Below are 26,805 nucleotides of genomic sequence, written 5' to 3'. Positions count from 1 at the left end.
AGCCCAAGGAGTGAATTTAGTGTGAACTTTATTAAGAAATACCTTCCAATTTTCAAAGTACTATAGAATACACAAATTAAAATTCCCCTCTCTATTATGCAGAATTAATGCTGTGCTTGCAGAATAAAAGTGCTTTGCTTTCATAACTGCAAGTGGCTGCAACTCCTTGTGCCCAACAGTCCAGCACTGACATTGGGCCCAGACTTACAGTGCAATTCCTTAATGTTGAAGATCCTTCTCCAGGCTACAAGGGTGGGCTCCTGCCATGTTCTCCTGGCTGGGCTCTGCTTCTTAGGTCAGTACTCAGAAGAGAGCTTTGGTGACTGTGCTGGCTCAGAACTTGGCTCCACACAGGGTACTGTGGTCTGAAAACAGGGCTCATGGATCATACCCATGCCACTACTTTTTTTAAATAGGTTCTTTTTTTTTTCCAAATAGCTGCCATGCTCGTGCCATCTTCTTCAGTCTAGTCAAATTAGGTTTAGGCTGGAGGGAGAAAAATTAAGAAACACAAGTAATAAATGAGTGAATAAGTGTCAGTGTTTCCATACTCTTTGTCCTAATACAGTAATTCCCAGGTTCTTCTAATATCTAATTCGAAGTCCCACCTGACTTTCAACAGAATCCAATTTAATAACAATAAAGCACAGTCAGAGCAAAAGGGATGAGTAATGTTTTTGTTTTAAATTTAAATGTAACATGATTTCAATGTAATTTAAGGGTAACCTGGTCTAGTGGAAGGCATTCCTGCTCGTGGCAGGAGGGGTTCAAACTAGATGATCTTGAAGGTCCCTTCCAACCCAAACCATTCTATGATTTTCTAAGAAATGTTGCCATTCCTGTGCTTTTTCCACATTTTACAGCATTGTAAACTTTGGGAAAATAAGCATTTGTATAATTAGCATCTTTGCCACTGACAGAATTTCAGAATTTCCATGTTTTCCAGGTTTAACACTTAAAAACTGCAAACACTTTAAATGTATGCCTTATGTTAAGGACACTATTCAAGTCAGTGTGACCATTCAAATAATATATGGTAAGATCCTTATTAAAGTGTTTACATAACAGATGGTTTACATCCAAAAGTTTCATTTTATTAATAACAATATGTAAAAAGTCAAGTAATATAAGGCCAGTGATGAGTGTTTCAAACTGGATGATCCTAGTTCTAACATACATGATGTGCCTCTGGATAATCCAGAACACAGATTACCAGAGGTGTGTCCCACACAGTACCTGTTTTTCCTGCTGTAGATGGTCTATATCTGCAAGAGGCAGCATTGAAGGTCTTCCATGAGCACACTGGAAGGGCAGCTTGCAAGATGACAAAGCTTCAATAAGCCTGCAGCTCTCCTCCAAAGTCAAATGCTCATTAAACTTAATAGCTCCTGAAAGAGACATAAAAATTCTTGCACCTGCTGCCAAAGAGGATTCCACTTCTCTCTACAGCTGTGGTTTTCAGTGAAAACAAGGCATCTCCCAATGATTAGCTGAGAGGCTGCAACAGCAACCCAAAGGCTGCAGTGTGGCAGACTTGGGGCTTAGCTAAATTAAACAGCCTGCTGTATAAGGATCAGCTTTCCATAGCTTAAACTTTCACCTAGCCCAAGTATGATGGATGCTAAGACTATTAGGTTTTGGCATTGCAAGTAACATTGCAAGAGGCAAATGGGCTTTTTTTGTGTGTATGGGATGTGTTACAACTAAAGACGCAAACAGTTCAGAAATCTAAAAGTATTAAACCAAGACAACAGCTAATATTGGTTTCATGGGCTTTAGTGGTTCTTTGTGGCTGCCACTGACAGATATCACTTCTAAGACCAAATGCCACTAAGTCCTTTCTCATAAATGAGCACTTAAAGGCATCCAGAGGAAATTTAATCAGAACATCAGGGAATTATTTCAGAGGTGTTTGCAAACTTCAGCCTTCCCAGATGTACAAGACTATCTGCAATCTGCCTTTCAGCCTTGAGACTTCTTTAGATACAAAACTCCCAAAATACATTGACTGCAAATTTTAAATGCAGTGACACTTGGGAAAACAGATACTTCTGGTTCACATTTGCCCTTTCAGTGTGATCTTATTGATACTGTATATGGCACAAGAACTGCAACAAGAGGCTGGAGCTAGTACAGTCCACTGGTGAGGCCTGCTCATTGCCAGGTACTAGAAAGTGACAGTTCCCTGAGAAAACATAAATTTTTACTGCACTCCTCCTAAAAATACTTGAAATGTTGCAAGCACACTTAAACTACCACTTGTGATACCTAAAGGAAATAAAAAATTTGGGAAGAGTGGCTAAGTGTTCTTCCTGCATGCTTCCAAGCAGATTCCAGCACCTTCCCCCTTGGCCCTTCATAGAGCTGTTATTTGAATGGTTTAGAGCTTGCACAGATGAATGCATCTCAAAATTGTATGTCTGATGTGAAAGCTGGAAAGTATGTTAGGTCTATACATTAATGAAGTGGGGGAGTATTGCTTATCCCTCAGTAGTGTCCAAGAGCATTGTCTCCTGATCCCTATGAAATACACCATCTTTAACCCTGCAATAGCTGCAAACATATCCAAACACTGCCCCTGGGGAGGATGTTGTGTAGAGAGAAAGGTCTGGAAAAAAAAAGAAAGAATGGAAGAAAAGTACAGTTTTCTTACCATGACAGGCCTGGGAAGCTAACACCTTCAGAAAAGTCAGAGGCAGTGTCCCTCGTGCTCCTCCTCTTGTGGTCTGCACTAGCTAAAAGCAGTAAGGGAACATCATCTTACTTTCCATTTAATATGAGAAAAAAGAAGAACTGCAACACAAAGGAAACTAAAAATGAGGAAATGCTAGTGGATTATCTAGTCCACTCTCTCACTTGAAGCTCAACATGCTCCCTTTGGTTCATGCAGTAAGCTTTGGAGTGTTACAATCAACTTTAGAAGCAGACAACAACTCACCTCAACTTGTTCTTGAATAAGCTCCTAGAAAGAAAAAAGGTAATGTCATCAGTTGCAACTTCTCCCTTCCACCCCACTACCCTACTTTCCTCACATCTGTGGGTAATTGTGGCAGTACACTGACCACAGTGTAAAAGATCTAGGTGGAAGTCTTGACCTCCCATGTTTCCAACCTGCAGAATGGGCATAACAGAACTCATACCTCAGAGTACCATGGATTCATGTTATCTTTCAATAGCTGCCCTTTCTTCTTCAGATAATGAAACTAGATCATTTATGATCATTCTGATCATTCATTTAATCATTTTGCTGTTCCTTCAAGCATTTACTATCCATTCAAGCATCCATGTGCAGTATGTCATTGCTATACACAATTTTTCTTAGTTTCTACACTAGTCCAAGTTGGAAACAGGTGCCTATCATTTCAGTTATAATTCAGTGATTTCAGCTGTGTGACTATTTAGCTACTAAAAGTGATGGTACTTGTATTTGCCAGGGGACTTCACTGTCTCACTCATAACAGAGATCCTGTAATACTCTGGGACATTAACACAGAACAAGACCTAGTATCATAGCTTCACCCATATCCACAGCTGACCTCCACAATACTTTTAGTGATAGGTTGTCTTTTCCGTCGTAATTCATTGGCTTCTCTTTCCATAAAACACATTGGCACTTTCCTCACAAGAATCAAGGAGCTGTTTTTCTCAGGAAATGATAATTCAAGACCCAAGTCCTCCAAACTTTTATAGCAGGATCTGAGGGAAAAAAACAACATAAGACATCAACCGCTGTACCTATGACTCCACAGCACATGTAAATATTTCTGTAGTCCACCTACATGGTTTCCTTTTGTTACTTGCTGTAACAGTTTCCCATCTCAAAATCTATGCATCATGAGATTCCAAGTAATTTTGCCCTTTCAGCCTACATTCAGACATTTTTTCACTCCAATCAACCATGCATTTTTCATGTTCCACAATCACAACATCTAAGAGTTCCTGTATTACATGGAGAGGAGCTTTATTTCTAAACCTACAAATTGGTCTTTTCTGAAGATGCACGAGATGTCTGGTTCAACATACAAACATTCCAAATATTGAAATTACACAGTATTAAGACTACTTTAATCTAAAAGAACTGTGCTTTCAATTGACATGTATTAGCAAATACTTAAAATGGAAAAAATATTTTAAGAAATTTTTGATGGTTTAATGAACTTTATATCCTGTTAAGCAAAGAGAACACAGGAAAGAACAGCCTCTAGTTAATTATGACATATGTCAGCCTGTGGATGGAAAAATACACACAAAAATGAGAGCTCACACACAGATGAGAACTTACCTTCAAAATGAAAACAACTGTAACAATATATACTTTATTAATTCAGGGACTATTCACTTAAAACAAAGGTGGTAAAGATTAGTTCTAGAAAATAAATTCTTTGAACTAAAAAAGAAGAAGCAAAACTAAACTCACTAAAATCAGTCATGAGAATAATGCAATTATTAGCCTCCATATGAAGATGGCTTGTGAAATTCTACTCAAAAAAGAAGACATGTATAGCCTTCAGCAAGCACATAGAAAGACAAAAAGCCCATTGTGAATGAAATGACAAAATGCAAGCAGCTATTGAAGTAAATTGGGCTTTTCTAATTTTTTTCTTTTTTATTATTAAGGGAAAAATAAAGAAGGAAGTTCAAGAGAGTCAACAGAACAATGCATTACTACAATGCTTAGTAGACAAATAACAGAACCAAAGCTGCAGGTGAACCAGAGGTCCAGCTGAACTACTAAATTGCAAGCATTGCTGAAGTGAAAGGTCTTTTAGACATGGTAATTTATTTAATTACCCCAAACTTTACCAGAGAATACAGTCATAGTTTGACAGTAACAGTAACTACAGAATTTAGATTTTCATATAATACTTTTAATTCATAACTTTTTAGTAATGATAGTCTCACAGAGCAATTGCAAAGGGATGAACTGCTAATACAGACTGAAAAATTATAGTCACACAATAAAAGTACTAGTAAGCCAGCACCAGTAAGCTTCTTGCTGAAAATCACAGCTGTCACTCTTTGCACTGAATATTCAACCAGTGTCCTTAGAAGAAACACATGCCTTTTTGATTTCCTTCTTTATGCATTTTTGTAGAATATTTGTGATTTAGCTGATGAAAAAAAAGTAGCTCTCAGAATTTCTTAGCTCTTTCAAAAGGCCTTTGATGCCACCTCTTAAAAGTAGCTAAAAAAGGAAATGCAAAAGGTTGTCATGGATAGAGAGGCAACATCTATTATGATTTGGAGACTATGGAAGCAAGGTATACTGGCAGCAGATGGTCAGTGTTCAACATGAGTCCTGATCTGTGTCTTCATGATTGTTTATTAATGATGTGGAAAAGAAGAGGCATGGTCAAACAAGCAAATTTGTAGAAAGCACAGAATTATTTAGCTCAACTGAGACTAGAGACAAAATTGAACTCAATCAGAATTTAAAACAAGTAGAAAATTATGAATGAAATCAGTAGTATGAGTGAAAAATGGGCAGAAAAATTGAATTCGCTGCTCATAAAGACAAATAATAACAAACTGTGAGGAGTAATTTAATCTATTTCTACTTTTGGCTGGCTTCTACATAAAAGCACAAATTCAAAGAACAACCCCACAACTCTGTGTTTCTTTGTCATGACCATAAACAGACAAGCAGCTCATGCAAGCAGCAGTAGCCAAAAAAGCAGACAAAATATCAGATGGGGATATAATAAACAGAAAACATGGGCAGAGCTGCAAAGCTACTATACAAATCAATGGGATTCTCTTACTTGGTATATTATATTCTATTTTAGCCATCCATTCTCTAAAGTAGATCTATCAAAAATGGAACACATTCACAGATCAGTGCAAAGATAAATCAAAGCTGAACAAGAGACATTACGAATATTGTGATGCTAGCAAGAACATCGTTGAGAGGGGGGAACAATAAAGGCACCCAAATATTACTGAACTATGAGCAACACTAAGGAAGTGTTTTCCTGTAATAGGCAACAAACTTAATAAAGACTGAGCCAGAAGCTGTTGAGCTTGCCACACGAATCACCAAAAAAAAAAAAAAGAAGAAAGAGCAGTGATGAGGTAGTACTGACAGAACTTAATCTGAAAGTTCAGAACAATGTACTGAAAAAACCCCACAAATGCATGTGGCAGGTGACAGAGATTTGGAGGAAAAGAAAGTTTGATTAATGTCCAATAGGTCTGCTATAGTCCAACAATAAATCTGTATCTAAACTCTTGAATTACAAAAGTTAAATATCCTAATTGTAACTAGGCCATCATTCTGAAACCTTTGGGAAACAGTGTTCATTAGTTACTCTTGGCAGGCACCTAGGAAAAAGGAATGTGTTTTTGAAGGATTCACAATACATACTTTCCATACCCCATCCTTCTCTTCTCAAAAAGGGTCTGTAAAATCAGTACCTACATCGACACTATGGGCACTGCACTCCTTTGTGTGCTCCCAAGTCCTGAGCCCCAGACAGGAGGAACTGTTGGAGGCTGCTTTGGCAGTCTTCTGGCCCACACATGAAGGTTTACTTTCCCAGGGAAATCAGAGCACATTGCAAAGGCACAGAAATGGCACACCCCAGGGTTTTGTCTTGAGATGTTGTAACAACGTGCTAAGAAGCATATCTATTTCCCTCAGCCCAGAGAGAGCCAATTGGGCTCAGCTCAGAAAAGAATCAACAACTTTTCTCCTCAGTTGATGGTAACCCAGCAATATATAGAAATCTTCCTGGTCAACAGAGCCATCCCCAAAAATTACGAGCTATTTGTCTTTACTAACCGTAGAAATCTTCTTTGCTCTTCTGTAACTTCAATCTCCAAAGGGGGGGAGATGGAGGATGACAGTATTTTCTTCTTGCCCCATGCTGCAGCTTCCTTCTCATAGGAATCTGTGAATGAAACATTTAGAAGTGTCCCTCCTAAAATATTTACGGAGGCATTACCCTTAATGACCCTCTGGTTTGGCATGTAATCCCCTGCTTGGATTAAAAAGTGACCACAGAATGCCTTCTCTTCAAACTTGTGGAGGACTGGGAATATCACAAACCAGACATGCAGTCTCTGGGGAAGGGTTGGCTAATGCCACTTTGGTTTTTTCCCACCAGTTCCAAAAAAAAGTCACCCTAAATAGCAAAAAAAACCTACTGATATATTTGGTTCTACTCAGAGAGAACAATTTTTCCACAGAAAAGTCAGATATAAATGGAGTTAAAATATCATTCATTTAGCATTTCTCCCTTCAGTCTTTACCTTTTTTCAGTACCTGACCAAAAGGAGCAGAGTTCCTGGAACACTCTGCAGGAGCTGCACTGTGTTTGTTGATGTAAGAGAAGGTCAACGATTTCTAGGTACTTGATGGATGGCTATTGTGCTTTTTAACACTGACACCAATGGCTAATGAGCTTACACAGTCGGCTATTATCCCTTTGCAAACAGTAAGTCTGTGGAAATTTTATGCTTTAAGCACAGTATTCAGCTAAAAAGGAACCAAATCAACTATGCTCTTTACTTGGCATCCCATGTCTTATTCTTCACAGTATAACCACACAAACTTATTGATGTTGTTCTATTTCCTCTTCATTGTTTTTCCTATCAGTCTTCCTGCTCTTTCATTATGTCAGAACTATTTTAGTTCAATAGGTCTGTGGGTAGAGAGTATATCTTCCATTTTTAGAAAGACTGTAAGAATTTTCAGCTGCCAATATTATGACTGCTACAGATATTGAATGTCTGCACTCTTCTAGGGATCAGGATAAAGATGACAAATTAATATCCTATCGGTTCTGTATAGCCCAGATCCCTCATTTGTACTTTTCTGTGCACTGATTATCTTTTTTTTCTTAGACCACCTGAATCCTCACCTGCAATCAGCTGCTCCAAGCGGATCCGTTCATGAGCTGCATGCTGGTCCACCAAAATCAAGAGGTTTCCATCTAAAAATGTACCACAATAGATGAGAAATAGGCAACTTTGTACCAGACAACTGCACGGGTCAGGAAGAATAACCACTTCCCAGAGGCCACATTTAGAAGATAACTATCAGCCTGTTTCACAGAAACAAAGAGAGGAGGAGGCTCTGTTGGCAGAACATAAAGTTACTACAGAACAGAAATTTAGTGATCCAAATTGGTGGTTAAATTAGGTAACTAAATTGAGTCAGAAACTCTTGTCTATTGACATCTTCATGCAGCTTCAGAATGAGAGCTGAGGTCACCCACAAACTGCTCTGTTTGACACAGTTTTTTAAAATGTTACAAAAGCTACTGCTTTTGAATGCCTTTTTGTACAGCTTCAGAGCTTCAACGAGCTTCAACAATGAATGCGTCCAGACACTGTGAACAGAGCCTGAAAGATATTAGCAATTTGAGTACAATCTATTTTTATAACATTAATCTGAAGGCAGTAGGAACACACAAAAATGTCCAAAATAAAGATAAAGAAGATCCAGGAAATTTCAAGCAAAGACTAAGATTTTCCTCTATTCTCAATATCATCCCAAAGCAAGAAGAGATTACAAACAGGACAGTGCTCCCTCTGCAGCCCAACTGTATTTGACAACCACCTCAACTTCATGCTATTAACCACTCTTACCTGCCTTTTTATCCATTCCATTCCTAGTGTTAATTAAACAAGCGATAAATTTGTTGTCCACTTGCTGAAGAACCTGAAAAATCATTACAGAGCAATAAAATTATTTTTAAAATGAAGGCAAACAAAAGAAACAACAATCAAAATGGATCACGAGCAACAAATAGCTAGTAGGATAACTAGAAGAGTGGAAGCCATATCTTTCCTAACACAAAAGGCTTTAAAAATTGGCCTAGCAAAACTAGACTTGAAAAGTTATATAGTTTTTTTTTATAAATACAGTGGGGGGTTAAATATAGAAAAGGCAGAAATTGTTTAAGCTAAAAGATAATATTAGCAGAAGGTCAAATGACCACTAAATGATCATGAAACAGTTTTGTCTGGAGCTAAGAGAAAGTTTCAAAACACAAAAAACCCCCAAATTCTGGATAATTTTTTTCAAAGAGAGTCATAAGGGTATGACCACTAATTGTTCTAAGGTGAATTAAATGGTCGCATAGAAACACCCTTGAGGTGGGAAAGAAAGATGTACACAGTGACTCTGAGTAATTGATTTGTTGATGTCACCAAAAGAGAATGTAAACAACCTTTTTTAACCTGCTAATTGTCTGCAAAAGACAGGAGGCAATTTTCCCCCTCACTTTTTGATGTAGAATTTGCCTCTGTGACTTGATTCTACCTTCCCCTCAAGCATCAGAAATCAACCAGAGAGACAAGGGATACTGAGAAGGGGTGCACCATGCTTCCAGTATCTTATTGCTAGATTTCAAATATACAGATATAGTGTTATGGAGGAATTTCTCTCAATATCACATAGACAGAGTTCACTCTGAATTCAGTATTTCACAACATGTGCATTGTTCACCCGACAGGTAAAAACTAACGGATTACTTTATTTCTTTGCAGAGATGCAAGACTAATTATTTTTATTCTTTTCCTGTTGCATGACAACATTTCGTGCTTTTAATCTTTTGTAGAGAGATTCTCAAAATTGCTGTAGGGTACTAAAGGCATTATTTAGCTTTTTCAGAGATAGGAAGTGGTATTTTCTTCTAGCTTTGCCTTCTTAAGAACACAGAAAGGAGAACATTGCACAGGTTAAGTTAATCACAGAAACATTCAGTAAGTTTTACATAGCAGTTCTTATTATGAGTAAACAGACAAATGGTACCTTCCATTTTCCATCTTTCCTCTCTTGTCTTTGTGGAACATAACCTGTTCACTACAGCAACTTTATTTACTCCTGTTATTCGTGCACTCACAACTTAAATAAGCGAATCTTTTGGATCCTTGTCTACCCTGGACATAAACATTACCATGCCTCACACAGTCAGAACCTGCAATCTCAAAGTCAGCAACCTGACTGCATAAGAATAGTGCTAGCTGGGCCTGTAAGCATTTCATCACTGGGATGCAAGAGAGGGAGAGAATCCACTTGGCATTTCACCCAGGCAAACCATCAAATACGTAAGTTGAAGCCATATATTTTCATTAGCTTTTCAGCTAACATTCAAAACATTTGATTAAAAAAACATTAAACCAGTAAACCTTGGTGTTATTATGCCATTAAAAAAATCACTTTTAAGGGCAGACATAAATCTTAAGATGAAATTCCAAGTTTTTCCTTTAAATCTGGGATTCGCTTTTGAAATTACTCTGCTGAGGAATTAAATTTCTAAGGTCAATAAAAATGGAGGATGCAGGACAGATTTCCAAGAAATACGAACTAAGCAAATGCCTACAATAAATAAAAAAACCTGTACTTAGAACTATAATTTAGTTAATAATCTATCTCAGCAACAGCAACAGGGCTATCTCTTGATTTTGATTTAACCATACTAGTCAAGTAGTTTTACAGTCACTTGCAGATGGCTGATTAACCATGAGATGATACTAAGATATGGCATGACACACGTCTGCTGGTATCACACATGACCAAAAATTCTGTTAGTACTTGTGAAAATTAGGAATATGAACTGTTTTCCCAGATAGTTCTTTCCTACCAAGTAGAAACACCTCTAATGTTTCTCAAATCCCATCTTCAGAGTGGGAATTTGAGGGTGAAAACTATTAATAGATCATATTGTACCTGCATTGAATGAACCATGTCTTTGGTGAAACGATAAGGATACAAGATATTGTGAATTTTCACAGCCAGACTCTCAGCCTGACCGCTGGTCACATCAACTGCAATCTGTAAAAACAGGATTCCAGATCAAGGAAAAGCCCAAGAATATGGCAAAAAAACCCCAAACACATACAGTAAACACTCCAAACAAGCTAGCTTTAATAAAACCTGCAAATAACTCCGTATTTCACAAACCAAGCTTTCTACACAAGAATAATACCAACTAAAAAAGCCATCTGGCAATCCCTCTGCTTCTATCCCCACGTATTTTTCCCATCTGGATATTACCTGCTAATTTCAATGCATCCAGCTGATCCCAAGTACCTATCAAAAGCTGAAGTTAATTATCAGCCTACGTGAGCTCTCGGGGGATCACATTACAAAGGATGCATTACTCCGGAATGAGTCAGAGCACACGTCACCGCCAAGGACTGAACAGAACTGTTCCCTTCCAGAAACTCACCAGCAGGTGGTTTGCAGCTCCATGCCTATTGTTTGCAGGTGGAAATGGTTACATACGTATGTTTACACACACACAACATGAGGATTAAAGATAATGCCACCTCATGACAGCAAAGGAAGTTTTTCTAAAAGCTCCAACATTGTTTCCCTCTCACATGCTGTAATCCTGCCAGGCTATAAAAACAGCTATAGTAAAATACACTTTCAAGACCTGTTCAAACCTGGGTGGTTTTATCTCTGTCCACAAAGCAGATAGACACTGTATTTTATACAATTTTGTCATTCAATAACTTTTAAGATGACTATCTCTTAGAAGGAAAGACATTTTGCAATGTTTTATTTTTGAAATTACATAAGATGAAAAATTAGCCTGATACCTGCTTCTCTTTGAATAAATCCACCACAATGACTTGCATTTAAACAGTCTATAAAACCAAACATGTCAGGTCTATAGTGTAATATATCTCTGGATAACTTACATGCAACAATCATGTTTGCAATTTTGGACCCAATGTCAGAAAATAATAAAAATCTAAAATTATTCCTTTTCAGCATGAGATGTAAGGTAATACTTACCTCTGGGCAGGGAACAAAAACAGGATTATCCCATTCCAAAAGCAATGAGTGGAGAGACTCCCCTTCAGCATCTAGGAAAGAGCACATAGATAATACAGGAACTACCACCATCTGTCCATAGGAGGTTCACTGGGTACCACTACCTCACACAAGTGTTATTTCATTTTTTTTCTTCATAAAAAGAGGAGAGTGTATAAATAAATAATGGAATGGGACACTAGACTTCTGTATTGTCTGCTTTAACTAGGAAGGCCACTGTGCAGCTTTCTGGCTCCTAAAAATGCTGCAGCACAATTCAGTAGGCCTGGAAAGGGGTGGACGGGTAGTAGGGAAAGAAAGACCTGTTTAGCTACCCCTCCCTCCGGACAAAGTTACATACCAAAAAGATTACTTCATCCTTTCCACTAAAAAAAAGTGTGAGGATTGAAGCTATTTTTTACATTCCAAGGTTGGAATGAGTACAAAGAAGGGAGTAGGTAATTATTCTTTAAACTCATGACATAATTCAACAAAGAACTAGGTATTTCATCCTGTAAATAAGTATCTGCCTTCAACCCTAAAAGATTTTTTTCCAGTTCTAGATCTGAGATGACTCACACAGTCCCATTGTTAAAAGACCTTGAGTAATTCTGGGTTCCTGTTGGGACATCTGGGAGAATTCTTTGATTTGTTTTTACCACAGAACACTGTGTCCTGGAAAGCTGGCCCTACCTCTCAGATTCTGGCTTGCCTGAGTCTTCTCTTTTTGAGGTCTAGGAAGGAAGGGAAGCACAATCTCACTTCTAAAGGGATAGCATCTGAACTGAAACCCTAAAAACAAAATAAATTATACTTCTGCATAATCAACAGAACGCAAAATTACTAAAAGCTATACGATTATTATATTCTTATAAAGGAGTGTGTGCTTAACCCTGTAAAATTTAGAGTATCCCACAGACTTTGCAATCTAATATTGAGAAATAACAACACATATGTAAAAAGCTGAGAATTATCAGACATAACTGCCTCAGGAAATATATGTAAAAATATTACCATGGCTTCTGCAGGACTGTTTTTAAAAAGTGGCTGCTGCTTTAAACTTGCAACAATTATTTCCAGAATTAGCGCAATCAGAAGTGTTCTCCCCAAAGAAAAGGGAGGCATATAGTAGTCTATCAGAGATCAAAACACAGTTGAGTTCCCTCTACTAAGGCGTGGCAAAACTGTCAGTTTATCACCATTCCCATCAATACTTAATACAGTTATTAGGAATTTGTAAAACTGAAAACTACAGGTCAGTGAGTCCACATGAGATAACAGAGTCAGTCCAACAATATGTTCCCACCCACCCAGAAATGATTTAATATTACAAACTTGTATTGTTATCAAGAGTATTAAGAAAAGTGGCTCAGATTTCCAGCACAGCGGTAAACATTTCACCCTTCCTTTGGTACAATTCAGACTTCTATTCTTTGTGAAATAATAATGAATTAAATAGGTTCCTTTCTACCAAGAAATTAAGGGTGTGCATTCAGGAAAAGAGGCAGAGTGATAACACCAAAGAAAACCAGCTGTGTGCTGATAAGCTCAGTGTGAAAAGGCTCTATAAAATCTTAGGCCAGTCCATAGACTCCTGACTGTTGGCTCCATTCCAGTGAGGACTAGTGATGGTCCTACTCTGGGGACAGAGAATACTTTCAAGAATCCCAGCTGGCAGCCCAGTACTGGAGAGTAAGTCAGCATCCCACTGTCACAAAACCCAGAGGAGATGACAAAATGGCCTGGTGTAGTTTCTGGTAAACTGTGGCAAATTGAAGAACACTGCGTAATTCAGACTCTGGCAGAACTTTCATAGCTATTGCCATGCAAAGACATTATCTCTCAAGTTCACAGAAGAATCTATCATCTATGTCAACACAAGTCCAGTATTTTGTACCTGTAATAGATAAAGAGTCATCTCCCTGTTTTTCCTGCAGGGAAAATCCTTGTTCAAGATATACATTGTTCATAAAGTTAGGATTTACTTGCTCAAATGCTGGGAGAGACATTATTAATATGATTCTTCTGACAAGTAACATCAGAAAAGGTGCTGAGGATAATAATGCATATAGTTTATGCAGGCAAACCCCATACAATTATCATATTTGAGTAGTTATTTTCACTTGCTTCAGCTAGATCATTAAACATACACCAGTGTAATGACATAGCATAACGTAAGTAACAAAATTGCAAATACAGCCGGCATAACAACAAAGACCAAGTTGAGCTGGGATATTAGCCTACTACAAATGCACTGTTCAAAAAGGCATCTGATGGTGAAATGAAGCTTGATAAATTTTCCTGCAGCAATCAGTTTAACTAGTACAAAGATGCCCAAGTCTAACCTACAAAATCTAACATCTCTGTTGAGCACATGGCTTCTGACTGGAAAAGATGACAGATGGCCATTGCTGCCATGGAAAAGAGGATATGGATTATTCTTACTTATTTCCACCTGTCACTAATCAGTGTAACTTCCTTAAAATTGTGTATGAGATGCTATTCTTAATAAATCACAGAGCTATGAAATTCTAAGTCAACACCATGGGTTACTGACACTACTCTAAAAAGCAAAATAAAAGCATACAAGTGAAGAAATCATTTTGCTCCTGGCTCTTAACAGCAGTCCAAAACAGTGTTCAACATTAAGAGATGTGAAAGCTGTGTTAGGACAGAGTTATGTTTATTCCTATGGCTGAAAGGAACAAGCATCCTTTGCTTCAAAAACATGCAAAAAAACATGTTTGTTGAACTTTGAAAACCTAGCCACAGTTCAAACACCTTGTGAAGGTTTGGGAGGTCCAACTCTCAACCTAAGAAAAGAATAAAATCAGACACCTCACCAAAGAACTGACAGAATTAAGAAAGACTGGCACCACTGATACAATGGAGAGTAACACCAGTGCTAAGGATAAGAACAATGACATAGGAGGTAAAATAGGAGGTAAAAAGACGCAATATATGTCTTCAAGCCTACAGACTATACATCATCTGAAAGCACAAATGTATATGAGGTATTATCTTCATAAACATGAATGCACTATCCAAGCATTTGGGATTGAAGGTCAAGTCTTACATCTCTGGGCTTTGGCTGGCTACTAAACAGCACTGTGGGCAACAAAATGGGTATACCATAGAAACAAAAAGTGTTAGTCAAGGAGTGTATATTTGCACTTGCAAGTAGTTTTACTAAATAAAAACTTGCATCAAATTTTCTTCAATAGAACAGAATAAACATTAAAAATTATTGGCAACAATTATTATACATAAAAGGGAATAGCTCAACAACTGAAACACCTACTGCAGCAGTGTTTCTGTGACTGGTGACACAGAAAGACGTAACAGATAAAAATGGAATTAGCCAAAGGCTATGACAATTGATTAGACAAACATTTTACATAATTATCTAGAAAGAAGTTAAAACTACTTTTTTAAAACAAATTTTGCAGTAGAAAATAGAGTCTACACAAGGAATGGCTGCATTTCCACTCATAAAATCTGCCTATAGACAGAATGAAGAACAACTTGAAAACACAGATATATCCCTTGAAGGGAAAATTATCAAAGACAGTATTCTGACAAACTAGATTAGGAAAACACAGAAAACCAAAACCCGACAGACAGATCAGTGAAGACTTATGAACACTGTGCCCCTGAAAAACTCTGAAAAAAATGCAGTGTCCTTTCACTTGTGGAAAAGGTCTACCATCAAAACACCAACAGTGCTGTACAATCTGTTACAAAGTGTGAAAGAACAGCCTGCCTTCCAAAATCCATGGAGAGGAGACTACACATTCTCAATGAAGTTAGATTTTTTTATTCATCTTTCAAGGGTTGCTTTAAATTTTGTATGCAGTTTCAAGAAAGATCATTTTAATATGAGGCCCTCTGTAACAACACATTCTTAGAAATGTAACTGTTTAGGACAAAACGGTAACCAACACAGTGGTTTTCTGGTACATTTACTCTGAAGTATGTTTCTCTCTTTATATGTGACAACAATAACTGTTATCACAGAGAATGTTATGATGCCCAGTTAAAACTAGGCAGCTATCTGTTAATTTACATGATGCTGACATTTCTTTTTACCGTTTTATTAAAAGTGATCTTTTAATGTCTTTACTGTTAATGTTTTACTATCTCCATAGTTCCCACCAATTTCCTGTTTTCCATGCAGCTATTACCAGTAAGGCAGTGCCAATTTCAGTATAAACTCTCAAGTTCTGCCAGCAAGATTATTTCATGCATGTAGCAGAACAGTTTCCCTCATCCCATTTTTACAGCCATCACCCCCCTCTTACCATTCTCTGAAACTTCATTCACAGCCATTGTTGTTATATCTTTAATGCAGGCAGCTTGAAATCCTTCACTAGGAGGAGTGTCGTAGGTGCTCAGTCCAGTTGCTTTATTGATGTATATTGTCTTACCCGATAAAGCATCAAAATCTTGCAGCCAGACAGAATGACACGAATCATTTCTGAGATCACCTGTGCTTGTGTTGTCGGCAGAGAATTCCAAGTTCCTTTGTGAAGTCACATGGGGAACCTCAGTATCTTTCATATTTTGTTCTGAGGATTCATCCAACATACTTTTATCTTTACAGATTATATTAGTACAATCATTTTTAGCAGGTAATGATAAAACACTGCCTGAAGAGACTGTGTACTCTCCTTCTGTACTGCTGAGTGGTGATGAGCTGACAGAACTCTTCATAGACTCTGCTATCACACCATCTGATTGCAAGCACACAGTCTCCTTAGAAATGCTGGACTTACATTCCCTCACTTTTTCCACTGAGGACTTATATGTTTGACAATCATTATACAAAAAATCATTATCTGAGGATTCAAGATCAAAAGAATGGTCATCTTTTCTATTTGATTCTGTTTGGAATTGTTCACCAAGTTCTTCTACTTCTTTGTGATCAGTTTTCATTCTGGACAGTTTGGATGATAATGATCCTGGCAATCTTTTACAACTTGTATCTTTGTTACTAACCAGAGAGTAATCAGACAATGTCAAAGGACTCTGACAAAGGGCTTGTTTGTCCTGTGACATTTCTCCACTGCAAAATAAATTCTTTTCCAAGGAACCAAAACCTTGGATAGTATTATTAGAATCTCTATGTTCTGCAGGTGGAGTTTCACAACTGCTGAAGTTACTATGATTGTCATTCTCATTCTTTGAAAAGTCACAGTTAGTTTCTGAATTAAGGACTGGGAGACCAAGTTCACTTTGTTCTGATGGGGGTGATGGTAGCGTAGACTTGATTCTCCCATAATATCTCCTGAACTTTTCTAATGATCCCAGCTGTGTGGACAAGCTCAGTTTCTTAGAGGGCTGAGGTCTTGGCACAACTATCTGTCTTCTATTGTTTTTGATAACAATTTTCTTGCGAGGAATACCTGAAGAAGTTGCCAGCGGCAATTCTGTATCATTTGATGCTTCATAAGGTCTTTTGTTGGTAGCAGTAGGCATAGCTATCTCCTCCCTCACCTGATGTGACAAAGGTTTGTTCTCATTAACATCAGTCACGCATACTTCTCTGGTAAAAGAAGCTGTACATTCTTTATTTGTATTACTGGAAATACCCTTAGCATTTGAAGACTGAATCACAAAATTCACTTTGTGGCCAAAAATATCCTTGGCACTGGCAGGGCCAGGCCTACACTGTGTGTTTAATGCAAGATTTGTTTCTGTTTGTTCACAGTCACGTGGGGGCTTGCTTCTGTTAACATCTTTTATGAGGTCTGTAAGGCACAACTTTAATGGTATTGAACTAACAGTCCCTCTTCTGGCATCATCTATCACTTCAGCTGTTTCCCTGTTTCTTCCTGCATTACACAGTCTCATCAATGAACTTCCAGAGACAGTTTCAGGTCCCACTGCTGTTTCAGTAGGGTCTTCTCTCTTGGGTAGTGACTGACTAACATCCTTATTTAAGATACAGACCTTAGTTCTTTCCTGTATTGCTTGGCCTTGCTGGCTGCCCACATATTTTATATTATTCTCTGCACAAGCCCTCAGGTCACCACATCCATCTCTTTCTCTTATTTCTGATCTGGCCCCTCCCCTGACAGAGGAAGGAAAACTTCCTGAAGTTTTTTTCTGACACCTTTCTGAAGGTTTCAGACGAGTATCAGACACTTTTTGGGAACTGTTAGTGTATTTTGGCTCCTGTTCCGCGGTATTTGGTTTAATTAAATCAGAAACTTTGTCATCTTTGCTTGGCAGGGGAATCTCTGTTTTATTGTTTCTACATGGATCAGACGACTCAGCAGTGTTCTGAACTGGGGAAATTTCAGTTTCCTGTATGTTTTTACTTGACTCTCTAAGACTTGAATTTTTTTTTCCAGTAATGGCTTTCCTCTTGACATCTTTTGATTGCAAGGTTTTGATTTCATAAGAATCCACAATTTCATTACACGCTTTCTTAAAACTTTCTTGGATGCTCTTCTCATCAAGAATTGAAGGCTTCATAACTGGAGCATTATGCAAACAAAAGTCATTCTTTTCATTAAATTCTCTAATGTCTTCACCAGATGGTTCGACAAATAAATGTTCTCGTTTTAAAAATATTTTCACTCCTTCCTCTATGCAAGTCAGAAGAACATCCCAGTTCTGGAACTCAATTAGAGTCTTTGCAGGTTCCAAGCACACATCATAGTCACTGTATGCACAGGTCACATTGAGAATAAAGATCCCGTACAACTCTGGCCCACAGCGATGGCGACCAGGACTTGAACTAGCCTGTCGGCTTGCAGGGACACTTTTTGCCTTGCAAATTACACTTTCTTTTCTTAACAAAAAATCAATTAGTTTATGTAGCCTTGTCTTTAAAACAAGCCTTCTATTCACATACAAGAACTGCATATTCTTATTGTAATGGCCCTCAGTACTGATAAAACCACTTATCTCAAATCCCCCAGACTTGTGATTTATTTCTCGCAACTTCTGGGATCTGCCCAGTCCATAAATTTGACAGAACCGAGAGTATACATCTTTTGTCTTAGGGAGCTGAAGCACCATAGAACAAGAAACATCATTCCTTAAAGAAAGGGAAACAGAAGGATGCATCAGTGAAACAGCCTCGACCTTCTGTCTCACTCTCTCAATTTCCAACATGGGATCCATACACTTTCTCCTCACTGGTAACTGATGGAACAGATTGCACACGGTGACTGTAGTTCCGCCACTTGGTCTGTTCAATTCGGCTTCACATACCTCCAGTGCTTGCCCATTGTAAAACAGTTTCACAAATGTTTTTGCTGTCCTGCTGGTCTTAGATGAGATTTCCACTACACTGGCCATGTTGGCTATACTTGCCACAGCCTCCCCTCGGAAGCCATAGAAAGTCAGGTTCTCCAAGTCTCTCACTGAGCTGCACTTGCTGGTGAAGTATCGCTTTCCAATAGCATTTAAGTCCTCTTTGCCCATCCCAGAGCCATTGTCCACCACCTGGATCTTAAAAGCTTCCAAATCCACCCTGACAGCTACACATGTTGCTTTGGCATCAATGCTATTGAGGACAAGCTCCTCAACACACTGTCCGAGTGAGCTGACAGTGACTCCAGAACGCAGCCTGGCTCGCACATCTTCCACCAAATGTTTGATCATGTCAAAATCTGATAGATGAGAAACACAAGAAACTGCAGGGAGCTCACTGCTCCATGTTCCTTAAAACGTGGAGAGAAAAGGAAAAAAATACATTAAAGGAATACAAATTAAAGACCTGAAAAGACTTTCATTTATTTCATTCACCCTCATAAATACACATATCTTAGTTTTCCTGGCATTCAGAGGCTTTTTCTGTGAATACTTTCATGCTTAGGCTTTGACTACACACTGCCAAGTGCCTTCAGGGTAGATGGCCAGAGCCTAAGCTCCTTACTAACAACATACATGGTTCTCAAACTTAACATACCCAAACCTAACTCTGACCATACGAGGCAAAACTCAAAGGACCTGCAAGCAAAAGGGTTGTTTCTACCGTAACTTTCATCAGAATTATAGAGTTAAGTATCACCAAGAACTGGGCAGAAAGCTGCTTTTGTCCTGTTTTTATGTCTAAGTCCACACAAAAATTCACAGTGCTTCGCCCTGGTCAAACAGCATCTGCTGCTACTTATCCAGGAAAGGAGTAAAGCAGGCTTGGGAACGGGTGTCAGGCAAAGAGCAAGCAGTGTATGCAAAAGAGAACTCGCTGTTTTCCAGTCCTTGGCGCCGACTGGCTTCCTAGTGGCATTCAAGGGGGCTACTAGCCCTCCCAGGATGCGGTGCCGCCGCTGTGACAGGTCTCCCGAGGCTCCCGGCGCCGGGGGCTCAGGAGAACAGAGCGAACCGGCGGCTCAGCTCGCCACCGCACGCTGTTCGTGCCCTCCGTTTCCTCCTCCCGGCCGCCCGGCCCGCTCCCGCGCCCCGCCCTCGCCCCTCAGCACGCGCCGCACCGGGGCAGCGCCGCAACGGCCGCCGCGCGAGACCAACCGTTCCGGCCGGGCCGCCGGGCTCCGCCAGCAGGGCCAGGGCGCGTGCGCAGCCGCGAGCGGGCGGGGCCGGGGCAAGAGCACGCCGGGAGTTGTAGTTCCCGTCCCGACTGGGCCCAACGAGGCAGGGAAGGGCGGGAGCTCGGCCCGGCTGCGGGAAGCACGCCTTCCCCCTGGCCATTCCCGCACAGCGGCGCCGGCGTGGGGAGGGGGCAGCTTTGGCAACAAGATCCCGCCCCGAGGGCCATCATCCACTCAGCACCGCATCCAACACGTCCATTCCACACAGGAGGTGAAGTCCAAGCAATTTTATTCCACAGAAAATGTGAAGTTCTGGAATAAAATTAATTGTTTCTGAGGCATTTAGTGCACAGAAATAATGTTTTTTTGCAATGTTTTCTATCCACATGGACCCTGTGACTTCCTTCACATGAGCACTACACTATAAATTTCAGATTTTTCTCATGTACGACTCCCCAAACCACATACACTTGGAAACATATTCTCTGCCCCCGAATAACCCCTTTAACAGAGACAGCACAGCTCTTCATTTACCCACTGGAATTCTGCGAAAAGCTGACCGTCAAACTAACAGTGCAGCAAAATAATAAATTAGAAATTTAATAAAATAAAGCTCTCTAGAGCTGAACATTGGCTGACTGCATGAGTGGGGAAGAGGGGAAATGCTCCATGAGGGCAGCTCATGCTCCAGACTTTGCTTCTTCCTGAACAAAGTCACTTCACAATCTGGAATTCCTTGTGCTCCAGTGCCTCGATCTTCTTCTCATTGCTGAAGTCTGCTCGGCTGATGCGGGACTGAGGACTTCCTATCTTCCTGAGCCATTCCTGCAGCTCCCGCACCCTGGCAGCTGGACCCTGGATTTGGCCCTCGACAGTGCCGTGGCTGGTATTTCGGACCCAGCCAACAAGTCCCAGTCTCTTAGCCTCCCCCTGCGAAGACAATGCAGAGCAAAATGAGGTTAATCCAAACTGTAAGAGAGCAAACAGCACAACATTCGCACACAGGAGCCAATTTGGCTGGCAAGACACAGACCTCCAAGAAAGTTCCTGTGACTCAGAGAGCAGGAAAGCAGCATTCACTCGACTACTCAATATAGTCTTTCAAGCAAAAAACTGGGGCTGAAACGCACTCTTGAGTCATGCTTACATAACCTAACTCGGCGGGGCTGCCAGCACCACCTCGATGCCAGCTCCCTTCAGCATGGGCCGGAGCCCATCCCGCGGCCGCGGCCCTGCCCGCCCGCAGCTCGGCACCTCCGAGGCGCCTGCAGGGCGCTGATAACGGGCACGGAGAGCGCCGGCAGGCAGGGCAGCCCGCCCCACGGGACCGCGGCACGCACCTGGGTGTACTTGCGGAAGAACACGCCCTGCACCTTGCCGGACACCTCGTAGTCCACGGACACCAAGCCCTCGCCTTCCTCCATGGCGGCACCGCCACGGCCGCGCGCTTTCCTGCCTGCGCCTGAGGCCGCCGCGCCTCCCGCTGCGCCTGCGCCGCGCGGCTGGCCGTGGGGGGCGCGGCCTCCACCCTGCGGCCAATGAAGAGCCCGAGCGGGGCCGGTCCTGTCCCTCATTCGCCGCCTCATGAATAATGCACACGGGCCAGGCTCATGGGCAACGCCCCTCCGACAGCCTCATGAATAATGCATGCACCGCCCCCGGCCGCCGCACTCGCTCCGTATCGGCACGGCCGCGCGGCCGGCAGCCATCCAGGGGCGCGCGGCCGGAGCGGGGCCGGTCTCCCGGCAACTGCCCCCAACAGCAGCTCCGCACCGGCACAGCTCCGCACCGGCACAGCTCCGCACCGGCACAGCTCCGCACCGGCACAGCTCCGCACCGGCACCCCGCCAGCCGTGGGCAGCAACGGCGGCTGGAGCGGTCGGGTCTCTCGGGCCATAAGCGCAGCGGGTGGCGACGCAGCTTGCGGAGGAGGGAGGCCGGCGGAGCGCCGGGCGCAGCCCCGCAGGTAACCTCGCTCGCCCCGCGGCGTGAGCACCCGGCACACCTCGGGGCATGTGGCGGAACGAGCCACGGGAAGACTGTGCCAAGCTTGATCGGACTCCAAATGTCAGATCTGTGTGACACACCTGTGGATCACAATGCCAGGACTGAAGGGACACGTTATGGGAAACCTCCTGGGGAGTATAACAATTCCTCCGTCATTGCAGTGTGTTTCTGCTGCTACCATGATAAGGCAGGGCTCAGACAGAAAGAGAAATAAAAGTGAATCTTACTTCTGGCTGCATAAACGGTTAGGACTAGAAAAGGCAGCTCCCTAGATGGAAGCAATGTAAAGATTTATAAATCAGAGAAGTTACAAAACCTTTACTAATGCTTATTCTAACCTCTGTCTGCAGCCTCCATGCATAAACTGTTAGGAGAAGATTTGTCCAGTTTTGGATAAGATTGTCTGTAACGGCTTTGCTTCTAACCTCAGGCTCTTTCTCAGGCACTGAATGGCTTTTTTTCCACCGGTGGCTCCTCTGGTGACAACTACTAACCTTGCTCCTGGTTCCCAGCTGAAACACCAGAAGAATAACTTTCAGCATGGACTCATACTTGACAAAGAGGAAATTTTAAAAGATCTCTGTGCCCAAAGCAACCGAAGATATTCATATTCTATGTCTGTAGAAAGCACTCAGTACAGGCCCAGACATGGAGGCTTCTGGTCAGATGGACCGGAGAGCAAGGATCTCATCAGCCAGGCCTGTACTCTGTCAGCTAAATCATTAGGCAGACAGAAAGAAGGAGTGGACCGTGCATATCCCCTGCAACCAATTTCTCACAAGAGTACAAGAGCTCCACTGCTCAACACTGGAAGTTCCCCATATGTGCAGGAAGCTCCAAATAGTAGATCAAGCTCCATAAGCAAAGAGATGGCTCCTGCAGGGAGGTCTCAGTTGCCTGCAGTGCTCTGCCCTTGGACAGGAGAGCCTGAACCATCAGCCCCTCATCTACACAGAAGAGAGCTGGCCTACATCCATAAGTTGGAGGCAGATACAAGAAACCTAGAAGAGGCAATTCAAAAGAAAGGAGCCCTTCTCAGAGAGAAGCTGAGGAGGACAAAGGAGATACTTAGGAGGATTCAAAGAGAGAAGGAGCTCATCAACGTGGAGGAGAGAAGAGACAGTGAAGTGGAGAGGACCCATGACCAAAAGGCCAAAACGCACCCTGAAGAAAAAACTTTCAGAGCTGCAGACAGGCCAGGTATTGGGATCTTCAGTGGGGCACAGTCTGCACAGCACACTATCCCCAAGCCTGGCACCACTCTCCACTCCCAAGAGCTGGCTGTTGGGAAACTCAAGGAGTGGCTGGTGGCCGCAAAATACAACGAAACAAACAACAGCAAAATACAAGACAACATACCCATGGAGCATTTAGCTTCTTGTTCAAAACTGGCCCCAAAACACAGCCTTTCTGCCCTCTCAGACCAAGGTTCTGATGACCACGCATCTGCAGAGATGCTATACATGCACGCTGCCAGTGCTGTAGAGCAGGAGGAGTTTGGACAGTGCAGCTTCTGCAAACGTAAGTTTTTCTGCGCCAGGCTTGAGAAACACATGAGTATCTGTGGCAAGAACCAAGACTCCAAGAGGAAAGTGTTTGACTCCAGCAAGGCCAGAGCTAGGGGAACAGAACTGGAAAAGTATCAGCAGCAGAAGAGCTCAAGGAGTCCTCAGGTAATGTGCAGTCCCTTTGCCTCTCTGGAGCCACATCTACTGCTCACACTCCTTCCACATCAACTTCTGACTGATATGCAAGATCCCATGTACATGGGGCTAAGGGATACAATCCAGTTATTGCCTCTGAAAGATTCTTGCCAAATGGATAAATAGATCCATTTAAAATGTCATAGATGGAGGCAGGAGTCCTGACTTGGCTTTATAATGTGTCAAGGGTGTACTACCAGAGAAAGCTCACTTGCTGTCCTAAGGTTGCAGACTGGTTCTGCTGCAGTAAAGCTCTGTGACATCAGGGGCTGCAGGGAGCTGATGGAAAAGCCAGATAATAACACAGTCTATTAAAATGAAGGCAGTAGAAACATGCAGGTCTCTTCTTACAAAGCAGATATAGTAACCCTCTCTAGTTCCCTGGCCCTACTGCTTGCTTTTCTGGTTATCCTCAAGCTCTTTCTAAATACTTATGTTTCCATCAGTATTTCCTTTACATCCTCCTTGCTGATCTTTTTGATCCCCTCTGTGGCACTCAGCTTCTCAGGCTGGGTTTCACATCAACAGGGAATGCAAAAGGACAGGTGGCATGGGTTGGGCTCTGAGTGTAAGTTTGAGAATGGAGGCTGATGGTGGTCCCAGTTGCTCTGACTGCCTTTCCCTTCCGCAGAGTAAAACACCACCAAGAAAGAACAACTGGAAACAGAAGCACAAGTCTCTCATCCACACTGTGTCGCAGGCCCGCCAGGTGCAGCAAGTCTTTGCTAAGGGCGGGAAGGCATCTGACCTGCCCCCATTGCCTCCCGTTGAAAACCCAGACTATGTTGCCTGCACCTACTGTGGACGCAAGTTTGCTCCCCGAGCAGCTGAGAGACACATTCCCAAATGCAAAAACATAAAGAATAGGCCCCCACCTCCACCACAGAGGAGGCGCTGCTGAGGCAGCACCCAACTGTACCTGCTGCTGTGATTCCCTGTCTGTTTTTTTACCAGGTTTCCAGCTATAGACATTTGTGTTTTCTTTAGTCTCAACTCTGGCTGCATTTGTATGTACAGCAAATGAACAGCTCGGGATGTATAAGCAGAATAACAAAACTTGAATACTTTGACCTACGCCCTGGGTTGCCCCACAAGAGATGCCTCTTTCCTTAGCACAAGAAGCTCAGGATCAGACATTCCAGGGGTTAGAAAACCTAGCAGTAGCAGGCACTTACTGTTTGAATGCATATGTCAATTCCTGTGCATAGAACAACAGGGATACTCTAAACCAGCCAGGCCCTTGAGGCAACAAAACAACCATCACAATCAGATTTAATATTTTTAAAAAACAGAGTTTTCCTGCAGGGCAAGTTGCTAGGGACCTCTAAAAAACAAAGCTTGCACCCTTCCTTAAGTCATCTGCTTATATTCGCCTTGCTGCAATGGTAGGGAATTATGACAAAAACATATCCCTTCTGTTTTCTTCTTGAGATGTTATTTTTCTAGATTCTGATTATTAAATATATTAAACTAGTTCTCTTGTGTAAAAGTTATTTTAAATGGTCACAGAGTGGTTTGTGTTCTCACAGTAAAAATTATTACTTTGTATAAGAAAGTTGCAACAAGTGGACAAGGAACAAAAAAAAAACCAGCCGCTCCTTTTGCAAGTCCTCCAGTAGAATAGCAGCAACTCATGGGAACCTAAAGCGACTAGATTAAGCTGGAATAGTCAGAAACTGAATATGGAGAAATACTCCAGCCTTCAATGTGTGAACCTGACTCCTGAAAGAAGCTGATTCTATATCTATTCTATAGATACCTGTGCAGAAATCTCAATCCCTTGGCACCCTGGAAAAGCAGGAAGGTCCTAGAAAGGGTCATTTCTGCACTGTGCCAGCCAACAATGAGTGTACAAACCTGAGAGAAAAAGCAGACTCAAACCAAGGGAAAATAATTTGCTGTATCCAAATTGATCGGAGAAGCAAGACCAATGCTTTATCTTCAGTTTTGAAAAACAGGATAGCAAGAGGTGACAAGAGGTAGGTAAGGGGTAAACTGAAACCTTTATGCTGGCCTCCCTGAACTCATGAAAGGTATAATTGAACATAATAGTTAAAAAATTCAGCACCACTGCCTGTCTTGTAATTAACTCTGTTTCTCTTGCACTATGTTTTATTGACTATATTTAGTGGACCCTAAAGGTCAGCAGATTGTAAATAGTGAAATGTGGATACACACAGAAAAGCATTTGATGCCATAAAATAAATCCATGTGTTGGAACTTCTCATGACAGGCAAATGGCTAACACTGAGATGGAAAAGATTGAAACTGTAGATTAAACAAGTTATTAAATCACCAGGCTTTGTTTGTTACCTGCTTTGGAGCTAACTGTGGGCAGTTCATCCCTCTGCTATTGTTTCAGTATCCAGAAAGTCTCTGGATAACTAGTTTACAACTTAGTAACAAGTTGGACAAAGTATCAGGCTCTGCACAGAGATTTAGGGTGATGCTTTGCTATCATGGTTAGTTAACCTGACACTTATTATTTACACCCCCTCAGCTTCCTCTTTTGCTCCTGCAGTTACAATCCCCTTCTCAGAGACATGATGCATTTTCAGTGTCCAAATCTCTAGTGAATTTAAAGTCTTTAACACTGCTCTGCCTTTAAAGATATTTCACAATTTAATAAAACCCCTGATAAAAGTGACAGGCTTCAAGTACAGTGTGCACAAACAGCTGGCTGAGCAGGTGTCAGGCACATTCTCCCTTCTGTAGGCCTTGAGGATCAGTAGAAGCACTTCTGAGAGAAACAGGTACTTCTTCCCTTTAAGCCTCTCTTCCCGTTACTCATTTTCCCAGTTGGCACTCAAACTGCAGA

At 41.4% G+C, this 26,805-nt stretch overlaps 3 protein-coding genes across 10 annotated transcripts; 1 reads left to right on the top strand and 2 right to left on the bottom strand.

Annotated features, from left to right (window-relative positions):
- Positions 1-11: 11 nt before the first annotated feature.
- Positions 12-20,296, bottom strand: MLH3 (mutL homolog 3). 6 transcript variants are annotated; one of them, XM_085061747.1, is made up of 13 exons: positions 20,221-20,291; positions 16,075-19,449; positions 12,467-12,565; positions 11,756-11,826; positions 10,679-10,783; positions 8,593-8,665; positions 7,863-7,934; positions 6,782-6,890; positions 3,537-3,696; positions 2,939-2,962; positions 2,654-2,735; positions 1,237-1,388; positions 12-486 (listed from the first exon to the last, which is right to left on the bottom strand). In XM_085061747.1, exons 2-13 carry the CDS (start codon positions 19,388-19,390, stop codon positions 409-411), a joined length of 4,341 nt encoding a protein of 1,446 aa, XP_084917873.1. In that variant the 5' UTR covers positions 19,391-19,449; positions 20,221-20,291; the 3' UTR covers positions 12-408. The 6 variants fall into 6 exon arrangements, with proteins under 6 accessions (XP_084917873.1, XP_084917878.1, XP_084917876.1 ...); XM_085061752.1 differs by lacking the exon at positions 20,221-20,291 and adding an exon at positions 20,134-20,148; XM_085061750.1 differs by lacking the exon at positions 10,679-10,783 and having other exon boundaries at positions 20,221-20,292.
- A 253-nt stretch (positions 20,297-20,549) lies between these two features.
- On the bottom strand, positions 20,550-21,917 carry ACYP1 (acylphosphatase 1). Its single transcript, XM_085061761.1, has 2 exons — positions 21,618-21,917; positions 20,550-21,207 (listed from the first exon to the last, which is right to left on the bottom strand). The coding sequence occupies exons 1-2, from the start codon at positions 21,861-21,863 to the stop codon at positions 20,992-20,994; spliced, it is 462 nt and encodes a 153-aa protein (XP_084917887.1). The 5' UTR covers positions 21,864-21,917; the 3' UTR covers positions 20,550-20,991.
- Positions 21,918-22,073: 156 nt separating this feature from the next.
- Positions 22,074-25,460, top strand: ZC2HC1C (zinc finger C2HC-type containing 1C). 3 transcript variants are annotated; one of them, XM_085061757.1, is made up of 3 exons: positions 22,074-22,243; positions 22,727-23,957; positions 24,619-25,460. In XM_085061757.1, the coding sequence occupies exons 2-3, from the start codon at positions 22,734-22,736 to the stop codon at positions 24,886-24,888; spliced, it is 1,494 nt and encodes a 497-aa protein (XP_084917883.1). In that variant the 5' UTR covers positions 22,074-22,243; positions 22,727-22,733; the 3' UTR covers positions 24,889-25,460. The 3 variants fall into 3 exon arrangements, with proteins under 3 accessions (XP_084917883.1, XP_084917882.1, XP_084917884.1); XM_085061756.1 differs by having other exon boundaries at positions 22,715-23,957; XM_085061758.1 differs by having other exon boundaries at positions 22,074-23,484; positions 23,713-23,957.
- The last annotated feature ends 1,345 nt before the right edge of the window (positions 25,461-26,805 follow it).

This window comes from Lichenostomus cassidix, chromosome 5 (assembly GCF_008360975.1).
Source record: "Lichenostomus cassidix isolate B80296 chromosome 5, HeHo_3.0, whole genome shotgun sequence".
NCBI classification, from domain to species: domain Eukaryota; kingdom Metazoa; phylum Chordata; class Aves; order Passeriformes; family Meliphagidae; genus Lichenostomus; species Lichenostomus cassidix.
This window is presented reverse-complemented; position numbering and strand designations above follow the sequence as displayed.

Bases quoted from the DNA above. Each gene is read 5' to 3' on its own strand.
- MLH3 (XM_085061747.1), bottom strand. From the start codon at position 19,390: ATGATCAAACATTTGGTGGAAGATGTGCGAGCCAGGCTGCGTTCTGGA. The intron at 11,827-12,466 runs GTAGGGCCAGCT...GCTCTTTCCTAG, and splicing joins GGCAAGCCAGAATCTGAGAG to ATGCTGAAGGGGAGTCTCTC. The intron at 6,891-7,862 runs GTGAGGATTCAG...TTTCATTCACAG, and splicing joins CTTGGAGCAGCTGATTGCAG to ATTCCTATGAGAAGGAAGCT.
- ACYP1 (XM_085061761.1), bottom strand. From the start codon at position 21,863: ATGAGGCGGCGAATGAGGGACAGGACCGGCCCCGCTCGGGCTCTTCAT. The intron at 21,208-21,617 runs GTGCGTGCCGCG...TTGTCTTCGCAG, and splicing joins TCTTCCGCAAGTACACCCAG to GGGGAGGCTAAGAGACTGGG.
- ZC2HC1C (XM_085061757.1), top strand. From the start codon at position 22,734: ATGGCTTTTTTTCCACCGGTGGCTCCTCTGGTGACAACTACTAACCTT. The intron at 23,958-24,618 runs GTAATGTGCAGT...TCCCTTCCGCAG, and splicing joins AGAGCTCAAGGAGTCCTCAG to AGTAAAACACCACCAAGAAA.